We start from the raw sequence: 18,873 nt of genomic DNA on the forward strand, positions 1-18,873 counted from the left end.
CCTCTCTGTGAAGCATCCATTCATGAGAATATGTCTTGGACCTGCTCAGAGTGTCTACTACTAGACTGCATTCTGAAGGGATGTAAACAGCCTGAAGAACCAAGTGATGGTGGATGGCAAAATCCCAAACCTGAAGGTCCAAGCCTGCAAAGAAGATCAGATTTTGTTCCCCCGCCCCCACCCCCACTTTTTGATGAACTACATAACTGTGGTATTGTCTGTAAAAACCTTCAGAGGACCTGGAACCCAAAGGGAGTGAAAGGCCTTAAGAGCTAGGATTAGAGCCCTCATCTCTGATACTGATGGTGTTTGACATCTCCCGATGGGACCAGAGACCCTGAACAATAAGAATGCTGGCAAAAGCTCCCTAATCATGATTGGAAGCATCTGTGTACAGCTCTTGAGTAGAAAGAAGAATCTGAAAAGGCAGATTGGGATTTAGGCAGATCTAATTAATCCACCAGTGGATTTTGAGTTTGAGACAGGATAAAGGAGGGACTAGAAACTCCAGATGGTGGCAGTGCTGTTGCCAAATGGCCTTGAGATACCACTGAAATTTCCTCATGTGGAGTTCGGCAAAAGGAATCATGGAGATGGTGGTTGCCATGAACCTAGTGCACAGAGAAATTTAACTGCAGGAAGAAATGAAAGGGAAAGAAGAGACTGAAATTGAGCTGTCAAGGCAAGGACCTTGGAAGGTAGAAGGGAAGCCAACATTGGGATGGTCTGAAACCTGCAACCCAAAAACACGTGGTCCTGAGACAGAGTCAACACTGACTTTTTCAGACTGAGGGTGAATTACACACTTTGCAGGAACAGCAGAGTGAAGTGTAAATTCTGATACAGGAGAAGCTGAGGGGGGTTAAACCAGTAGGTTGTCCAGGTAAGGGAATATCTGGATTCCTTGATGTCTGCTAAAAGCTATCACTGGGCCAGACATTTGGTAAACACCCTTGGAGCTGTAGACAGACCAAAAGGCAAAGCAGAGAACTGACAGTGAGAGGAAGAAACAGAGAAATGCAAATATTTCTAGTAAAGAGGATGAACAGAAATATGAAGGTAAGCATCCTTCAATTCCAGGAAGACCAGAAAAGCCTGGGGATCAAAGAGATAGAAGACAGTCTGAACAGACAACATCATGAAGGAAGGAACATTGAGAAAGGTTTTAAAAGACAGGTAATGGGTCTCCATTACCCTTCCTTTCTTGGGAACCAGAAACATTCTTGAATAAAAACCTGCTCCCTGTTGGGAGTCTGAGTGACAGATGGAGGCAGATGAGTCGGGAAAAGAGGGTTTTTGGCCCCTCATAATCTGGGTTTCTCTGGGAAGATTCACTTATTAAACCTTTTACCTCTAGAGGATTGTCTAGACTGTATACAGACAGATAAAGGTTTAGAAGGATAGTTCATCTGGAACTTGGGTACAGGAGAAAAAGTTATTTGAGGACCTGGATAACCTCATTCTTATCCTGCATGGTTTTAAACAATCCTGTAGCAGCAGTGACAAAAAGATTATGGTTATCTAAGGGAGAATCTAAATGTTTGGCTTTAATGTCATCAGGTAAAGCCTGCATGCATAAACAGTAGTATCGTCTCATGACAGAACCATATGGATTCAGGAGGCATCAGCTGCATCCTTACTGCATTTAATGAAACGTTGGGCTACCTGAGAAGCAGAGGTCAAGTAAAGAGAGAACAGAAGTCTTACAGTCTGAATCATGCTAGTCAGACCCTCCCCCCGCTGAGAGAGAAGAGCCAGGACATAATCTAATCATGTGGCATGATAATTAACGGTCCTAAAACCAAGGCAGCAGAAGTATACACTGTTTTCCATACCTCTCCATAGCACAGCTGTCCTTGTCAGAACACAGAAGCTTGGAAGAGGAAAGCCGTTTGGGTGGCTTATCTGTAGACATGGAAACCAGAGCAGCATCAGATGGTCTTTTATGCAAGTATTTATGATCCTCAGGTACCTTATAAAATCTGTCTGGCTTCTTAGGGGCAGGAAGCTGAATCTCAGGAGCCTGAGAAGCTGCTGTAAAAGTGTCCAACAAGGCAGGTAAGACTAGAGGGACTCCAGATGATCTAGGTGACTCCATTTGCAAAACTTCATAGTACATTTTTTGAACAACTGATACTTGTGAACAATCCCATTTAAAGTGTTCCATCATATGAACCAATGCATCCCCAAAGGATAATTCCCTCAAAGGGAGGGTCAGCGGACAAAGGATCCTCTTTTTCAGATCCCAAGCCCAAAGGAGTGTGTATCTGAGAGAAATAGGCAAAGGATTTGTCACCAGAAACAAACTCGTTAGAAGAAGCAGACTCCCTTGTTCTCTTAGATGAGGTAGGACCAAGGGGAAGCCGCTGCAGGGATAGACAAACCCTGTGGTAAACATAAAGACATTAAACAGCCCTCAAGTAAAGTCCTGTCACTCTTTCTGAGGATCCTTAGCTACAGTTGCCATGTTTGTTTGTTTTTTTTTTTTAAACAGGAACATCTGCCTTGACAAATCTAGGGGGGGGGGGGTCGGAGCCCTGTCTGGATTCAATAAGGGTATCAGGCACAACTTCCCTAACTAAAATTTGAGGAATCCTCCTAGGTTCTTCAGATATAATCAGCTTCAGTTCCCCCTAATGTGCGATCATGGCACAGAAAATTGGTGTCATCACTGGCCAGTCTTCAGGTTTTTCATCCAGTCCAACAGAGATGTCCAGTGGAGGCTGAACAGCAGCAGATTCAGTACATACTCTTTTAGCTTTTTTGTTAAGAGGTGTCTGAACTTCAAGGTGGGTGGATTCGGCCATGATACCCTGGGCCAGTAATTTCAGATCTTGGTTACTCAGATAAATAGAGAGGTAAGACAAATTACTGCTGAGTGTCTTGGGGATAAAAACGCCTGACAGATATCAAACTGAGTATGGCTGTGCATGGCATCCAAACAAAAAAGGCACTTCTCATGTTTGTCTTTATGAGGAATCTGTCTCCAGCACTCACAGTTCTCCTTCCTCGATGACATGAAACAAGCTATGAGGAGGAAATGAAAAAGGAAGGGATCCCAAAAGTGCAATTATCTGTATTAGACATGGTAGAAGAACCAGCTTGATGAATGGCATACAGGCCGAATTCAGAAGTAGCAAAGAAATTCTGAGGGTTAGGTGTCCATACAGCACATATATACCTTATGCCTTGTACTTAGGACGTATGTCTGACGTACAAAGCTGGGAAGGTGTAAAGCTTTTGGTGTGCTGGGCAGACATTAGGCTATCCTCAGCAGGATATTCCAAGTATAAAAATAGTGCAACAATGATAAGGCAGGACATCTAAGGATATGATTTTTTTTTTGGACCTGCAACACAGGATCTGAACTGCCTAGACATAGGTAAGACCTTATTAAGTTTAATTTTGTTGGCTGCCAAAAAAGCAATTACTAGAAAATGGAAATTAAGGTGTAAACCAAATGTATTTTTAGTAGTGAAAATTATGAGAGAGAGAGAAGATAACTGGAAGAGGGATCTTTAAAAAAGTGAAGGAGCAAATTACATAGAAATAAATGAAAATTGTGGGAACAGCACATGCAGAACAATGTTCAGGATGAGGAAGAGTGACATTTAAGGGAAGATAGGAACTCAGCAATTTATGTAATGTTGGACTGACAATTACAAAGAAAAGATACAATGAATGTACATGGAAAAAAGTTTCGCTATGTTTTTTTTTTCTGTTAATGTATGTTTTGTGCACATCTTAGATGACAATTTAATAAAGGTGCTCAAAACACAGGTTGCATTCAGCAGCATGACTACCACAGCTGAATATGTATTTCTGCAACTTATAACCAACTTCTTGGCATGTATTAAACAGCATTTGGTTTGCTGGATATCAACTTACTAACACACAATGAAGGACCCGGAGCATTAAAGTAGCTGGCCTGAATGACTTCAGTATACTTGTGACATTCAGGGAGGTATACTGCCTCAAGAAAATCTGCATTAGCTAACAGTTTGATGATATGGCCTTCAGACAATGACATTGAGTGTCCCCATGTTCTTACCCATCCCAGTGAGCTTGCTCACTTCTCCAAGATAATCCACAACAATAAGCTATCAGCTCAGGTTATTGTTGCCTAAGGTAAACAGCTTTGAGCCTTCTAACTGCCTTTTTGCAGACTGAGCCAAGTCAAGTGAAATTCATGCTTCATGGTTGGGGCCTCTAAGGGTTCTTGATGGATAAGAAATGTCAGAACTTAAGTGCATGAACTCTTTTGCTTGCTTCCAACTTTGTCCTACTCTCTCTCGCTCACACATGCATCCTGCACTGACTCTAGCCTTTGTGGCTCAATTCATGCTTTAGAAGGGTTCACAGACCAGCCCAGTCACTCAGTTAAATTAAGAAAAAAATAAAAATGTCTGTTAATAAAAGCAATAAAAGTCTAGTTCACACTTCCGAAAAGACGGACAGACGTCTTCATATCTGTGACTTTCAGAAAATGTAAGCATCACTTAACATACAGTAAATGACTTGACATTAATAACCTTTGATGGGGATCCTTGCTGGAATGGGTGGAGGTGGTCCTCCTGGAGGTGAAGAAGGTGATGCCTGTGAATCCACACTTTGGGGATGTTTATTTGGTATTGAATACAGATCACGACGTTGTTGATCTGGTGTCATGACAGCTGCTCTTTTAGAAAAGTGACCAGCATTACTCCTGTCCAGAGGAGATGAATGAGGAGGTTGGAAGCAGCTGTAAGGCCTTGGAGTACGTTCCTTTTTAACAGGACCTGACTACACAAAAGGGATAAAAAAAAAAATAGTGTTAAAATGTATGTTCACATTAGATATATTGCGCTTAAAGAACAAATGACACTGTACATATTATATCTACATATGAATGACAAAGTTGTACTTTAGCACACAACTACAAAATCAAAGAGAAAGTGAAGTCCTAAACATTTCAGATGACTGAATAAGCTACATGCCATCTATACATTAAGTATGCAGAGATGAGTTCTGTATTATTAATACAAAGGGGTGCTGAAAAGTTCTAAGATCAACTTTCTAAATCTTAAATGAAGATGCCAAACTGTTAAGGGGAAGGATACATATTCAACTCCTATAACAACTTTTTTAGTATTCCAGGTCTTCTACCTCCAACTGTTTATGGAATATAATCACTGAAGCACAACCTAATTTCATTGGTGCTCAACATACAAAAGGTGGAGCAATTGGGTAGAATGAACCAGCTGTGTTTAAGTGCTTCTTCACTGTTAACAGAATTCACTGAGAACATTTTACTTTAAATGCAAACAAGTGAGAAAACACATAGTGAAAACAGAAATAGTAAAAAGCAAAATACTTAAAATCCAAAAAGTTTTTAGCCCATCCATTGCCTGTTGGTCACCAAATTCTTTACTAGCAATTAGTTCCATACTATCAACTGGGTGAGAGCCAATCACTGAAACAGTTATTCAGGCAGTAGTTGGGGTTGGATTCTTTGTTTAGCCTTGTTGATTTCCTGCAAATGTCTGCATCAGCATCTAAGTGGTTGTTGTGTCTTTCGGCTTATCCCAGTTAGGGGTCGCCACAGCGGAACTCCGGTCTGCTAATGTTTGGTAGTGGACTTTTATGTGCTGAATTACCAGCCCTGATGCCCAACCTTCAACGAAGGCACGCCCATTCACGCATGCCTGCACACAGAAGACGCTCTAGCTGAGAATCGAACACGACAATGTCTTGTTGTGAGGCGACAACGCTACCGCAGCACCACTACAGCGGGTGATGAGCAATAATCCTAGGAGACTGATGTCCACTCCTCCATGTGCAACATTATCATGGCCTGCGCCCCCTTGTAGACAGCACCTCTATATGTTTCCCAGTCTAAACTGTTGGATTCTACTATGGAGTCTGTGCCCAGACATGTACTCCAACTCTAATAAACAAAGAGAGGCGAGAAAGTTTAAACTTTGTTCTTCCCGATACACCATCCTAACTTGGATTATCTGGGTCACAAGCATGAGTTTGTCCCTCTGTGCCAGTGGAGGTGCCATCACCTGAACAGCAAAGTATGTTATACACTGGGTCAAGCTTCTGTTACTATTGTAATATGGGTTTTGTCCAAATGCAATTAATTGCCTGAAAATAAATAAAAAAGTTAGCTTTTGTAAAAATTTTATAGACCTTGAATTTAGAATAAAGAGAGGGCCTGAGTGTGATGCACTCACACTGGAAATGCATAGGCTTGCCCCATATATAACATACTTTTTTTGCACTTAAGTACATCTTTACTTTTCAGTAAAGATCTACTTCCACAAATAATTTAGTCATTGGTGCTTTCACTGCCCTGTGTTTTAGTAAACAGTGCTAAAGGCAGACTAAAACATACAACACAAGAATGTTACTGGCACAGGCCAGTTCCATTTTAGGGCAATAAACACCACCTTACTTAGAGAGTCTTCCCGCACGATACCTAATCTGACAGAGAAATGTCCATTACTGCAGTCTGAAAAAGTCTGTTACTTTGGGCACTTAGTCTGGAGGAAACAGCTAAGCTGAGAGGACACGATTCCAAGAAATCTCCTCAAATGTTTTAATGCTTGAAAATGACAAAGGACTTTTTTGTTAGTGCAGCCTACTGTATATTAGTACACTTGCTAAATCTAGTAGCAATGAGACAAACACCATCATAATATTCTAAATTTATCAATACAGCAGTTGTAAAGGAGAAGGCTGCCTGCTACTCAAAACTATCAGCAACCAAAGGAAGACACAGAGGCAATACACATGGATTTCTCTTGCAAGACTGCACACAAAGTCAACAAGTAAACAAACACAAAGATAGCAAAAGTAACTGGCCTTTATGTCAAGATCGTCATCACTTTCATACATGTCTTCCTGATGCAGCCGCCAGTCATACTCCACATGGACATGCATGTTGAACTTGTTTGAAAGGGCCTGAACAATCTGCAGATAAGCAACACAGGTGGTTTTATTGCACAGTCCTGTAATGTGTGTCACAAGTAGCATGCAAGAGAAAACAAATAAATAACAAAATACTTATGTTTCAAGTCTTTTTTCCAAGATAAGTTTGAAACTTTAACATTCATTTGTATCTGGTCATATGCAGACTTTTTTTCTGTCAATATTCTTTAAATTGATTTTTAAAAGTAACACTGCCACCTTGTTACCTGAAATTGATTCTTATCCTTTACTTGAACATATTTAACAATAAATTAGAATGAAATTTAAAGATATGGTACATGCAGTAAAGATGGTATTTAGGGATAGGATTTGAAATCTTCTCCATGAGATTCAGCAAGACAGGCAGGACACCACACAGTGGCCATTATGGTACTGTGCACCACACTTAGGCAGGGCAGAGTACACAGACGAAGAAGACTGGATCATGAATATTTCCTGGTGGACAATTCACAGACACACTCACTGCAAACTAGAACAGGCTGAAGACAATTCACTGCTACTTTAAAGATCTGGGTTACCTTTTCCAAAATTTAGCCCTGACATATGTACTGAAAAGCTCAAGCAACAGATGGTATCCAACTCATCCTTTCAAGAAAGCACAATAAATCACTGGGAGCACACAGACAGAGTCATTTACTACATTTTGCACACTGCATGCACAACTTCACTGTAGCTGGAACAGCATATCTTGTTAATGGATGTTCTCTATGAAGGGCTGTGATGTAGAAGACACCTGAAGCCAGCTGTGTCCACCATGTCTGCAGGACAGATATATGGGACATAGCAATGCACATGTTCAACGTAGTGTTGACAGATGTGATAGAGATGTAGCCAACTGTTTTTGTGTTCGTTTGACTAGTGACGGTCATTGACAACAACTATTGCCCCAACAGTGACAGCAATGGACATTTAGTGATCATTACCCCTTGTCCCTGCACCACTCCTACAAACCTTCCAAAGCTGCTTCTGTGCCTAATGTACAGCAGCAGATGGACACTTACATCCTGGGGACAGCAGCAAAGGACTTCAGAAGGTACACGTGCCTTACATGTGACAGACGTTGATGGTAGAATAGAAGTAACATGCATTCCCACCCTACAGTTACCATTCATAGCTACAGCAGTGCTTCAGTATACAATTCTATGACGCAGGCTGCATCCTATAATCCAAGCACGCTACTTGATGCAGCACAGTGCAGCGGTTAGAGTCCAAATGTTCATGCCATGTTACAGCACTGAATGAGGCATGTTAATGACAAACTGTCACTAGCTTGCTTTCTAAGATTTACAGTTGCATTTCATGTTCCAACTCATACAGTGTCCAATCACTGCACAGAGCCATCCATAACATGTGTGACAATCTATTCATATGGGCTGCATGAAAATGGCATGTGTGGACACTGCACTTTGATTTGGACTGTTAGGTATCCCTTATGGAGGTCTATGTAAGGGCCGAATATGGTCGGAAGGCAATTTTGCTTACTAGTTGATATCTAACATTACCATGTTGTGCGATAAATATATCAAAAGCTGCTAGAAATATGTACCTCTGAACTCACAACATGTTTCATATGTAGCAGAGCTGGACAAACCATGTTAGCTTCTTGTCCAATGTATCAAGTGTCCTACATGTACAGCTGCTGAACTGGTTGCTAGTCAAGTCCTTCATATAGCAGCACACACTGCAGGCTTTGTCCATGCCAGTCTATCTCTGAACTGTGTTTGTATGGAGTTATAATTCCATGGAGCAACTTATTTGGTGTATGGAGGCTGTTCTTGAATCTTGCACTTAAGTCTTTTATTTCAAACATTTTATTATAGCATCAGAGAATTAAAGCCACTGTGACAAACTTATTGCATTTCCAATACACGGTTGAAGATTGCTGAGGTAGAACATTTCTAGTAGGGATGGTGCCCCTAACAATGACGAGTGCAGAGTTCTTAAGGGTAACACCAACCCTTCTCTATTCTTTTTTTCTGAAGATAAGATATACAGAATGCTTACATAGTAACCCTATACACAGAATGACAGGGAAAGTAGGCCTTCCTTGGCCTGGCAAAAATGGACACCAGTTTATTAGCTCTACCATGCAAGACAGGTATCTGTTGCATGACATCACCTTGAAGACTTAACACTGACCTCCCAGACAACTGTTTAACCTGACATCTGGTAGCATCTAACTGGAGAAATCAACCAATATGATAATCTGCTCATGAACTCACAGTGTCCTAAAACAGTACAGGAATACAGCCTTCCCCAGATAACAAAAAAATGCAGCCACTCCAAAAACACTGCAGATGACAGCAAACTGGAAGTACATTCAGAAGTGTAAAACAAGAAGCATTAAACTGCAAGGACAGCAGCCACCATAACCTCAAGAGGCTCTGTACAGTGTTTATTTTATTTATTTATTTTTATTTGACATTTCCTTACTGGGACTGTCCGACTGGACAGCTGGTGTCCGTTTTCAACGAAGGCCCGGGGAGAAAAGTTCCACAAGTACAGTAGTTACATCATTTAGTGTAAACAGTAACAAGTTACAGAAGAATTGTTAACATTGTAATACAAGGTGTAACAATGTTGCAAGAAGACAACACAAGACACATGACTAGTGTTGTAAAGTAACACAGACTTTGGGAATAGTCAGAAAGTAATACTTTTTTATTCAGCCTTTGCTAAACATGTATATTAGGCACAACTACCTGCTTTCAGTAATGACTCGGAAATTTTGGCTTGGTTAAATGAGGGACTCAGCTGCACAGCATGAGAAAGGAGGATGTGACTTTAATCTCATGCTTACAGGATATATCCCATACACAGCTCAATACATTGTACTACCACATAATAAAAACAAGTGGGAAACGAGCCCTGACGTAGCATGTTACTGATGCTTCACCCCTCCTCAAAAAAAAAAAAAAATCAGTAAAGGCTAATACACCCTTTTAGAAAGGAACTTCATTTGAACTAAATAAGTTGTTACCCAGCGCTGAGTACTGATCTATGGGGAGCCATTTTAGGCTCAGCCCAGGAGCCCTGCCTGATTAACTGACTTAAGGGTCACACAGCAGGCAAATGGAGTCTGGGGAAATCAAGTCTAGGACTGCTGCAGAATAAAGGAATATCACTCAAGCTAGAATCTCTGCATCAAAATGTCAGGTATGCATGCTGAAGATAGGTTAAAACACAGGACAGCGTTTACTATGAATAACCGTTTTGTTTTACTGGCACATAATTCTTTGCTCAAAAACATCTAAAACCTTGGAAGTCATTACGCAGAACAACCTCATTCCTAAGGTTACACAACACACAAAAAAAACTGAATTTGAGGGGGGAGGAGGATCTCTCTGTACCCCCCTCTGATGTGGAGGTAAGTCCCCACATCACCAAAATATTATACCTATACAAACACACCCACAATATACATATAATACATAGACATTGATTTAGATATATGTATAGGGGTGAATGGCAAATTGTTGAATGGCATCTTGTTGAACACAGAAAAACAGTCAGCACAGCTGATCGAAAATCAGCTGACAATACATGCCAGCAGTTGTTTTGTGCAAGATTACAGTACAGCTGGGATTGGGGAATTTGCCCTCTTCCCTCTGTAGTACAATCTTAGAGATGTTTTATATAATTAGCAGGGGGTGTGGGGGTGCAGGGGACTTGTCTGCCTGCAAAAAACTACATTTGTTCTTTTTATGTTTTTTGATCGGCTGCTGATTAACAAGATGTGCTCAATCAGTTGCCATTCGGTTTGCTGCAATTTCACTCAGTTGTCACACATACATATGTAGTCATATGCATTAACTCAAAAATTTCACAGACCTGGAAAGAGGGCAAAGGTGGCAAAAACACAACACTCACCTTTTTTGCTCTTCTCCAAGTCTAACTTCCATTATAAGAGGTCAGCAAGCTTCCTATGATGGTGCTCTGAGTGCTGATTAGCTGGCAACTGATGGAGATTATTTCCCCACAGGATAATACAGTGAGGCTTCCAGATATAGAAGCTCAACTTGAAAAACTGAATTACCTCATTTCTTACGGCAAGACAAACAGTTTGCATTTCCTTAGCTTTTATTTATTTATTTATTTTTTTAAGAGTGAAGTAATACTTTAAATGGAATGTCATCAGAACAGAACTTCCACTACCTGCCAATTACACTTTTCTCACTGAAAAGCACATTTTACAAATACTCAAAACACAAATGTTACTGCTTAATAACTTCTAAATTTAGCTACAGTGAATTCTATGTGGTTCTTCACTGTACTAAATTACACTTTAACAGCAATACACATCACTCACAGGATTCCATTAACAGTCTGAAAGTACCACCTGCTATATACAAAAGTAGGTGAAGATTTATGGATTTTAGTTCTCTAACCTTAGCACAACAGAAACAGCAAGAATGTCCACTTTGTTTCTGCATTTAGGATGCATAAAATAAGTTACCCTTCTGGTGATGAAGATAAAAAGCCTCTCAAGGATAGGCAACTACTTTTTCCTGAAGACCTATTGTCACTAAGTTTCTAATTTAGTGCATTTTCATCAGGAAAGATTAACTGACAACAACCTAACACAGCTTCTGTCCAGCACATAGTACCACCACTGCCCTCCTTTCCTTCACAGACACAGTGAACAAAGCCCTTCACTGACCAAATAACATCAGTACTCCTGTTAGACCTATGGCCTTTGACACTGTGTTCATACCAAGTTACTTCAACAACTAGCAACTGTGGGATACTCTCAATCCACTCGTAAATGGTTCTTACGCTATTTAGCAGACAGGCAGCAGAGTGTTAGATGGAAGGCAGCACATCTGAATACCTAGTCAATAAGATAGGAGTCTCCCAAGGGTCCATTTTAGGGCCACTGCTCTTCAATATTTTCATAAATAAACTCCATACTGCCTTCTCTTTAAAGTATACTTGTCTAATATGCAGATGACTCCACCATCATCACATCCTCTAACAATATCCACAATCTACAAACCTTAACACGGACTGCCTTTACCTAGATCGAAATCTGGTTAACTGATGCACAACTGATATTTAATGCAAAGAAAACTAAGCTTATGCTATTCTCGACCAAGCCAATCCCTCGGGATTACACCATATACTACATGAACAAGACAAAAATAGAAATTGTAACTCATGCTAAATTACTAAATATCACCGTAGACAGCAGACTCTCCTATGAACAGCATAAACTCAGTGCAATTAAGAAAACACACTTTAGACTTGGCAGATTATTTAGTCACAAACTGTACATGGATAAACCCACTAAAAAGGCATTTGCAATAGCCTATTGCTCCCATCCCTCCTCTATGGATCCCCCATCTTTACCAACCTGCACCCATTAGTCAAAAACAAACTCCAAGCATGCTATCACAAAACTGCCACATTTGCAACTGGCCTCCCATATCTGTCTCATCACTATGTAACTCTTAAGGAACTTAACTGGTTAGAGTTCCAACATCACCTAGATCTCACCCAATTAACTCTAGCCCATAAACTAATTCACTCAGCAGATAGCTGCCCTACCCTTCAAAACAACATACAACCATATTCTCCACCTCATAATCTACAGTCTGCCAACAGACAGCTCATAACCATTGGGAAAACTAATAAAAGAGCTGGACACAGCCTTTACTCCTATGCCATAGCTAGGAGTTGGAATGCCCTTCCCCCAGAAATCACCATCCGACAGTCATTAAATACATTCAAAATATCTCTAATGAATACTTTCTCAACAAACACCTGTCTCTACCCAAAACTACAGACCGCCATACATAAACATATAGTTTCTTCTTAACTTTACCCTATTCATCATCCCTCCATCCTCCTACTATCTTACCTCTGTCACCTCTCTCTGTCTCTGGTACCACACTAACCAATCTACAGACTTTCTCCACTCCCATCATCTCTCTCTATCTTTGGAAACATTTACTTGCTATACTTTCACCCTTATTCTCATCACTACAAACATACCATGTTTAATGTTTATACTATTATGTATTCTTTTACATTATCATGCTGGCATGATCTACCAACTAAATGTTGTTGTACATATTAACTCATTTCACTGAATTTTGTGTAAAAATGTTTTGCTTAATATGTAGACTACTTATGCCGTATTTGTGGAGCTTTTCTCCCTGGGCCTCCACTGGAAATGGGTTTCTGACCGAGTGGACTTTAACAAATGTCTATAAATAAACAAACAAACAAATACATTTTATTTTATTTTATTTATTTATTTTACATTTGTTGACTAACTGGCTAGTCTAACTGGATATATGTACATTTTCAGTAGAGGCCTGGGGAGATGAGCTCCAAGAACACAATTCTAATAAAAATGTTGGCACAATACATAATTTAATAAATGATAATAGCTCATTCCACAACTATATCACAAACCTATCACATACATATACAATAAATGTTTTGTTGCATGTCCTAAGGATTAGATATTAAACAGTTACTTAAAGAAAAAAAAGTATTAACACAGCAGAATAGGATAAGTAACTTTTAATAAAGATATCTTTTTTTTGGAAACAATGTTCAAACTACATAGTTCACTGAAGGTGTATTCAGTAGCGCCATAACTTCACAGACTATGTCAACAGTGAATGCAATATGAAACAAAGTACTGAGGTAATATCACATTCTGAAAGAACATTTACCGCTATATAAATGTAAAAAAAGAAAAAAAACTAAAACAATGAATGAAAATGTCATACAGAAAGCCAAAACCAATCAGTAAAAAGTAATCAGTGTGACGTTTTCCTGTGTGACCTTTCTACTCATTGTTTACTATATAAAGGTTAAACGTATAGTCCTTTAACTGTGTACTCACATAAGTAGTTATCAGACATTCAAGGTTCATGTAAAGGTTAAACGTATAGTTCTTTAACTGTGTACTCACATAAGTAGTTATCAGACATTCAAGGTTCATATAAAGGTTAAATGTATAGTCCTTTATCTGCATACTCACATAAGTAGTTATCAGACATACAAGGTTCATATGAAGGTTAAACGTATAGTCCTTTAACTGTGTACTCACATAAGTAGTTATCAGACATTCAAGGTTCATATAAAGGTTAAACATATAGTCCTTTAACTGTGTACTCACATAAGTAGTTATCAGACATTCAAGGTTCATATAAAGGTTAAACGTATAGTCCTTTAACTGTGTACTCACATAAGTAGTTATCAGACATTCAAGGTTCGGCTGGTACTTTTTACTGCATTTGAGGGAGTGTCTGGTAAACTGAAAGTCTGTCTACAGAGATGGTACCCACATTACAGACTGGGATAATGAATTCTTGAAGGGCAGGTCTGACGCCAGCAGTACTTAAGGCGTGTGTAATTTAAAAACGGTGTGCTGCATTTGCTTGACTGACTTGCCTACATTTGTCTCTATTTTTCTGCCGCATTAATGTCTGCTCATACACTGAGGATCACCACTTCATTTTCTGTAAATGCATACTGATGTCATATTGGTGATTGCTTACCAAAATCCCGAATAAAAGGCATCTGAAACTAGAGGACAAAGAATGTGGGTGTATATACTGTGGACTTGATTCTGAAATGTCTTGTAGAGTATGCAAGACTACAGTTTCTTGCGTAGTTGGCAAAGATGTAGAGATATGGAAAGCCATCCATCCACAACCCCTTTTCCCATTTTTGCACATGGTGATGGGGTGTCACTACAACAGTGACCATCATTTAGAACCAAGGCTTACACCACATTGTGGCTAGTGCTGCTGCGGTAGTTCTTCCATGCCACACACTCGCAAACAGATCTATAGCCATTTTAGAGTGTCCAATCCACCTACTGCATGTCTTTCAAATGTGGGAGGAAACCAGAGCACCCAGAAGGAACCCATGCAAACACAGGACATGCAACTCTGTACAGAAAGCATTCCAGCTGAGAACTGAACTGGGGAACCTCTCGCTGTGAGGCGATAATTCTATCTACTGCGCAACTGACAACTTTGTGCAGAAATGGCGATGGACTATCCAAGCAGGCAGTTCTGTAGGATTTCATCTTGGAGGTGACTGCTTAGATATGATATTGACATGGTCATTCAAAGACAGATCATGAGCATGGATACAGAGTCAGCATGCAGAAGTAATCAGGCATGTGCACACTAATAATTTATAGCATAAACTATCTGGCACATAGATGCCAGCACAGGCCTCTATTGCATGGGTTTGCACTGAACAGTATCCATGCACAACATTATACATTTGTTACAGTGTTACTGATAGTGGCGTGCAAGTCAAAGTCATTGCGCCAATCATTCCAGTTGCTGACGGCTCCATGGTACAGGGAGATGAAACTGATTAAAAGCTAGAGATGCAAAGATTGATTAGGTGTTAGATGATGCCCATTATTGTGCTGTTTTTTAAGCTGAACTTGCAGGTGTTCACTCTGCTACATACAGAAGATCTGGACAGGATGTACAATAATGCAGCTGCAGCAATGTACATATTCTGTAAGCATAGTGAATGAAAATTATTTGCTATACTTATGATATGAACATTGATATGCTCCAGAGTTTCTGTCTAGGCTCACCTCCCACAGCTATCACTGGCTGCACGGACAATCTTATTGTTGGGCAAGATAATGTGTCATTAAACAAGTCACACTTTAGACAGAAGATACAGGCTATTTAATTAATTATTTTAATATGTTCTGTTAACCAGTGTGTGATAAATATGATGAAGATACTGTTTTACAACAATTCTCAAAGTAGGAAGCTTACAAGACAAAGGTTCTTGGAAGATGAGATCTTCGGAAAATAAAAGCAGCCATTCCAAGGAGAAATCAGAAAATATGATGAAATGCCCAACCAATCACAACTGATAATTTACATTATGTAACGCGCTGTGTAATAACACACAGCCCTCATTCAGTTAATTGTACCCCATATGTGGATTCTGTTTTTAAATATCTGCTGGAGGAAATAATCTATAACTATATCTGTGGAAACACAGTAGGAGGGCAGCAGGGTGCAAGTCCCTCAAATATAGGATACAGAATACAAATTATTTTATTATTGATTCTTGAACATACTAAAACATACCTCAATTGTGTCAAAGCAAAATGTAGTTACTCAAAACATTTTAGAAAACCTTAGTATAAGCATATTATTTTTAGATGCTTTGAAAGCCCAGCTTGCACTTGGTTTGTAACGGCTAGGAAAAGAACAGTAAGCAGTGAGTGCCATTCCATAATAGCTGCAAATGTATCCTTGAACATTTAATAATTACGTAAGAAATGATAAATTACAGTCCTCCACAGCAAGTATACAGGCAAAATCAGATAATGCTTACATGAAGCTGTCCTGCATAACACTGTGTGAAATGATTAAGACGACTGACAATGTGGAAATAATAAATAGACTGTATAACTAAAATGGCTAAATGTGTATTATGTTCTACTAACTATAGTGGATGGGCAGTTTACAGTACTTTGTCATGTTGCCCTTGACTGTAATTTGCTGACCTACTTCAATAGTTTCTACTCTGCTTTCAGTGCTTAAACTCACTATGGCTTCAACTAGATGAAAAAAAATAGTCAAAGATGCTACTAGCTGAATCCCATGCATCAACCTTGACTGCAACCGTCAAGTGGGAGAGCTTTGACCCCTCTAACCCCCTTACTTAAATATATTAACTCATGATTACAAAGCCACGAAGAAATGGGGAAAAAACACACACATGGTGAATCACCGTGGTTACACAAACAGAAACCTTGCTAGAAGTTAACAGAAGTCTTCTATGCAGTGATCAACTCAAAACTTGACAAGTTGAAATCCGCGAGTTAAAACCTGACTCTGTTAACAATTGATAAAAGTAAGGAAGCAAAAGTGCATTTCAATAATGAACCAGTACAGACTATGCATTATATAAAAATGATATATCCATTTCTAAATATGTTTTGAATACAATATTTTTACCTATGGACGCCATATTTTACATAGGAATTAAAATCCAAGCTGTACAAAGTATGATCCAGCTTGTAGTTTGTACAATACAGAGGGCCAAAATCAGATCTCTGATGAACACTACTGCATTGTGTTCGAGACATGGGTGCCAAAAAATCTGAGGAGAATCTTGGCATCTACACTGAGAACACAAAAAGGGTTATGATTCAAAATCTGATCATAATTCTTTGTAGTGCATTGGGCTTTTCCTTCTCCATATACAATCAGTTACAGGAAAAAAAACGCGAAGTGTTTACTGGTTTTGAAAGCCAGTAAAGAACTTAGCAAGTGTTGTCCAATAGACAGCGTCACACCCCTCATGTTATTTGCTTAGAGTTCTGACGGAATCAAATTATCAAAATTAGGGACAGCTTTTAAATATCCCTCTAATTCACATAAATGTTAATTAACAATAGGTTTTGCATGAATATGCATTTTGTGAACAGTAAAATATATGAAACTAACTGTGGCATTTTTGAATGACTGTAATCTCCAGTGATTTACAAGTAGGAAAAAAAGATGAGGAATGGAACAAAAATAGGAGACAAAGGGTAGTTGACAGCATTCAGAAACAAACCTGTTTTAACTTCTGCCACTGTTCTTTGCCAGACGGCACTGTCAGTTGTCAGCCTCCAGTGCAAGACTAGATCATAACTGGGCTTAGGCAGATGCATAACAATTGTTAAGATCAGGTTGCACTCTACAGAGGAGGTTACGTTCATCTTTTTCCCAATTTTGGAGTATAATCATTCTGCTCCATGCACTACATTACTATTTACAGTCTTTGTGCATAATACATTATACAAGCGACCACCTGTTATGTCTTCTTCTATGAAGAACATGGTATCTTAACTATATGGAATGTGATCTCCAGCTATGAATACTGTACCATACCCTGATTTGCTAAATGTAAACTACATTTGCTAATGGCAGAGTCATATTGTATCTTTGATCAGACTCAAAAATCAAATTGTATGAAAAAAAATGGAAAATAATAGGTTTGAATGATGCAACTTTATTTAGATTAGATAAAATGAAGTCACTGAGCAGCTGGTTAAAGGCAAAAACAACTGCAATGTGTACAGGAGAACAAATACCTTAAAATGGTAAACATAAGAGTACCTCTAAAGGATAACTAGCACAGATAGAAAAGGATTGTTTCTGCACTAAAGCTAGGTTTTTACATTTCATCTGGATAATATTTAGTACCTATAGGTCAATTCTGATTTTAGCAGAGGTTGAAAAGACAATCTGAGAACTAAGGAATAACAAAAAAACAAAAGAATCATAACTAAAAGAAAGGTTATGCATAGAAAGTAAGTGTTAATCATATGATGAGAAAACTGCTCAATCTCTGGTCTCAAGTATCACAAAACAGTTAACTAAACTCAAATAACATTTGGTGTCCTTATTTGAAAACATTTTGCATTAAATCTTAACACAATTTGATGATGAAAAACTCTAGAAGCATGGGTACATTACCCTTGTCATCATTTTAACGATGGGTTAAGTTCAACCCACTAATAAAATTATACTGGCTACATGTTATGAATGAGGAAGAAACAGTACAGATAATTCATGACTTAAGAGTTCAGATCTTCTTTTTCTAGAAAACATAAGTCACTGATAGAGTAAATGCAGTTTTAATAAAGTATTTTAGCAGCCTGTGCTGGCTTATACAGACCATCACAGGCATAAGAGATAACTGACACGGCATAATTCTTGAATTATGCAACACAATGGAATGTTACATTGCTTGAAAGAAACATGTCTCTTTAATAAGGACATTTTATTAGGCTACAGAAGTTTTCATACCTGCATTGCTAGACTGTACAAGGTCTGCCTATATGAAGCCTGACGGGATATGCTAGAATTTAGTATTGATAAGTTGTGGCCAACA

At 39.0% G+C, this 18,873-nt stretch overlaps 1 protein-coding gene across 1 annotated transcript in view; it reads right to left on the reverse strand.

Moving 5' to 3' along the window:
* The window catches only part of LOC122816264 (arf-GAP with SH3 domain, ANK repeat and PH domain-containing protein 2-like), a 1,594,524-nt gene that overhangs the window by 150,739 nt on the left and 1,424,912 nt on the right, over window positions 1-18,873 (reverse strand). The window contains exons 21-22 of the mRNA XM_044089001.1: window positions 6,850-6,957; window positions 4,533-4,782 (exon numbers count right to left, since the gene is read on the reverse strand). Coding sequence (XP_043944936.1) covers window positions 4,533-4,782; window positions 6,850-6,957 — 358 coding nt within the window. The remainder of the gene's footprint in view (window positions 1-4,532; window positions 4,783-6,849; window positions 6,958-18,873) is intronic.

Source organism: Protopterus annectens, chromosome 12.part0 (genome assembly GCF_019279795.1).
Source record: "Protopterus annectens isolate FY-2018-M chromosome 12.part0, PAN1.0, whole genome shotgun sequence".
NCBI classification, from domain to species: Eukaryota; Metazoa; Chordata; order Ceratodontiformes; family Protopteridae; genus Protopterus; species Protopterus annectens.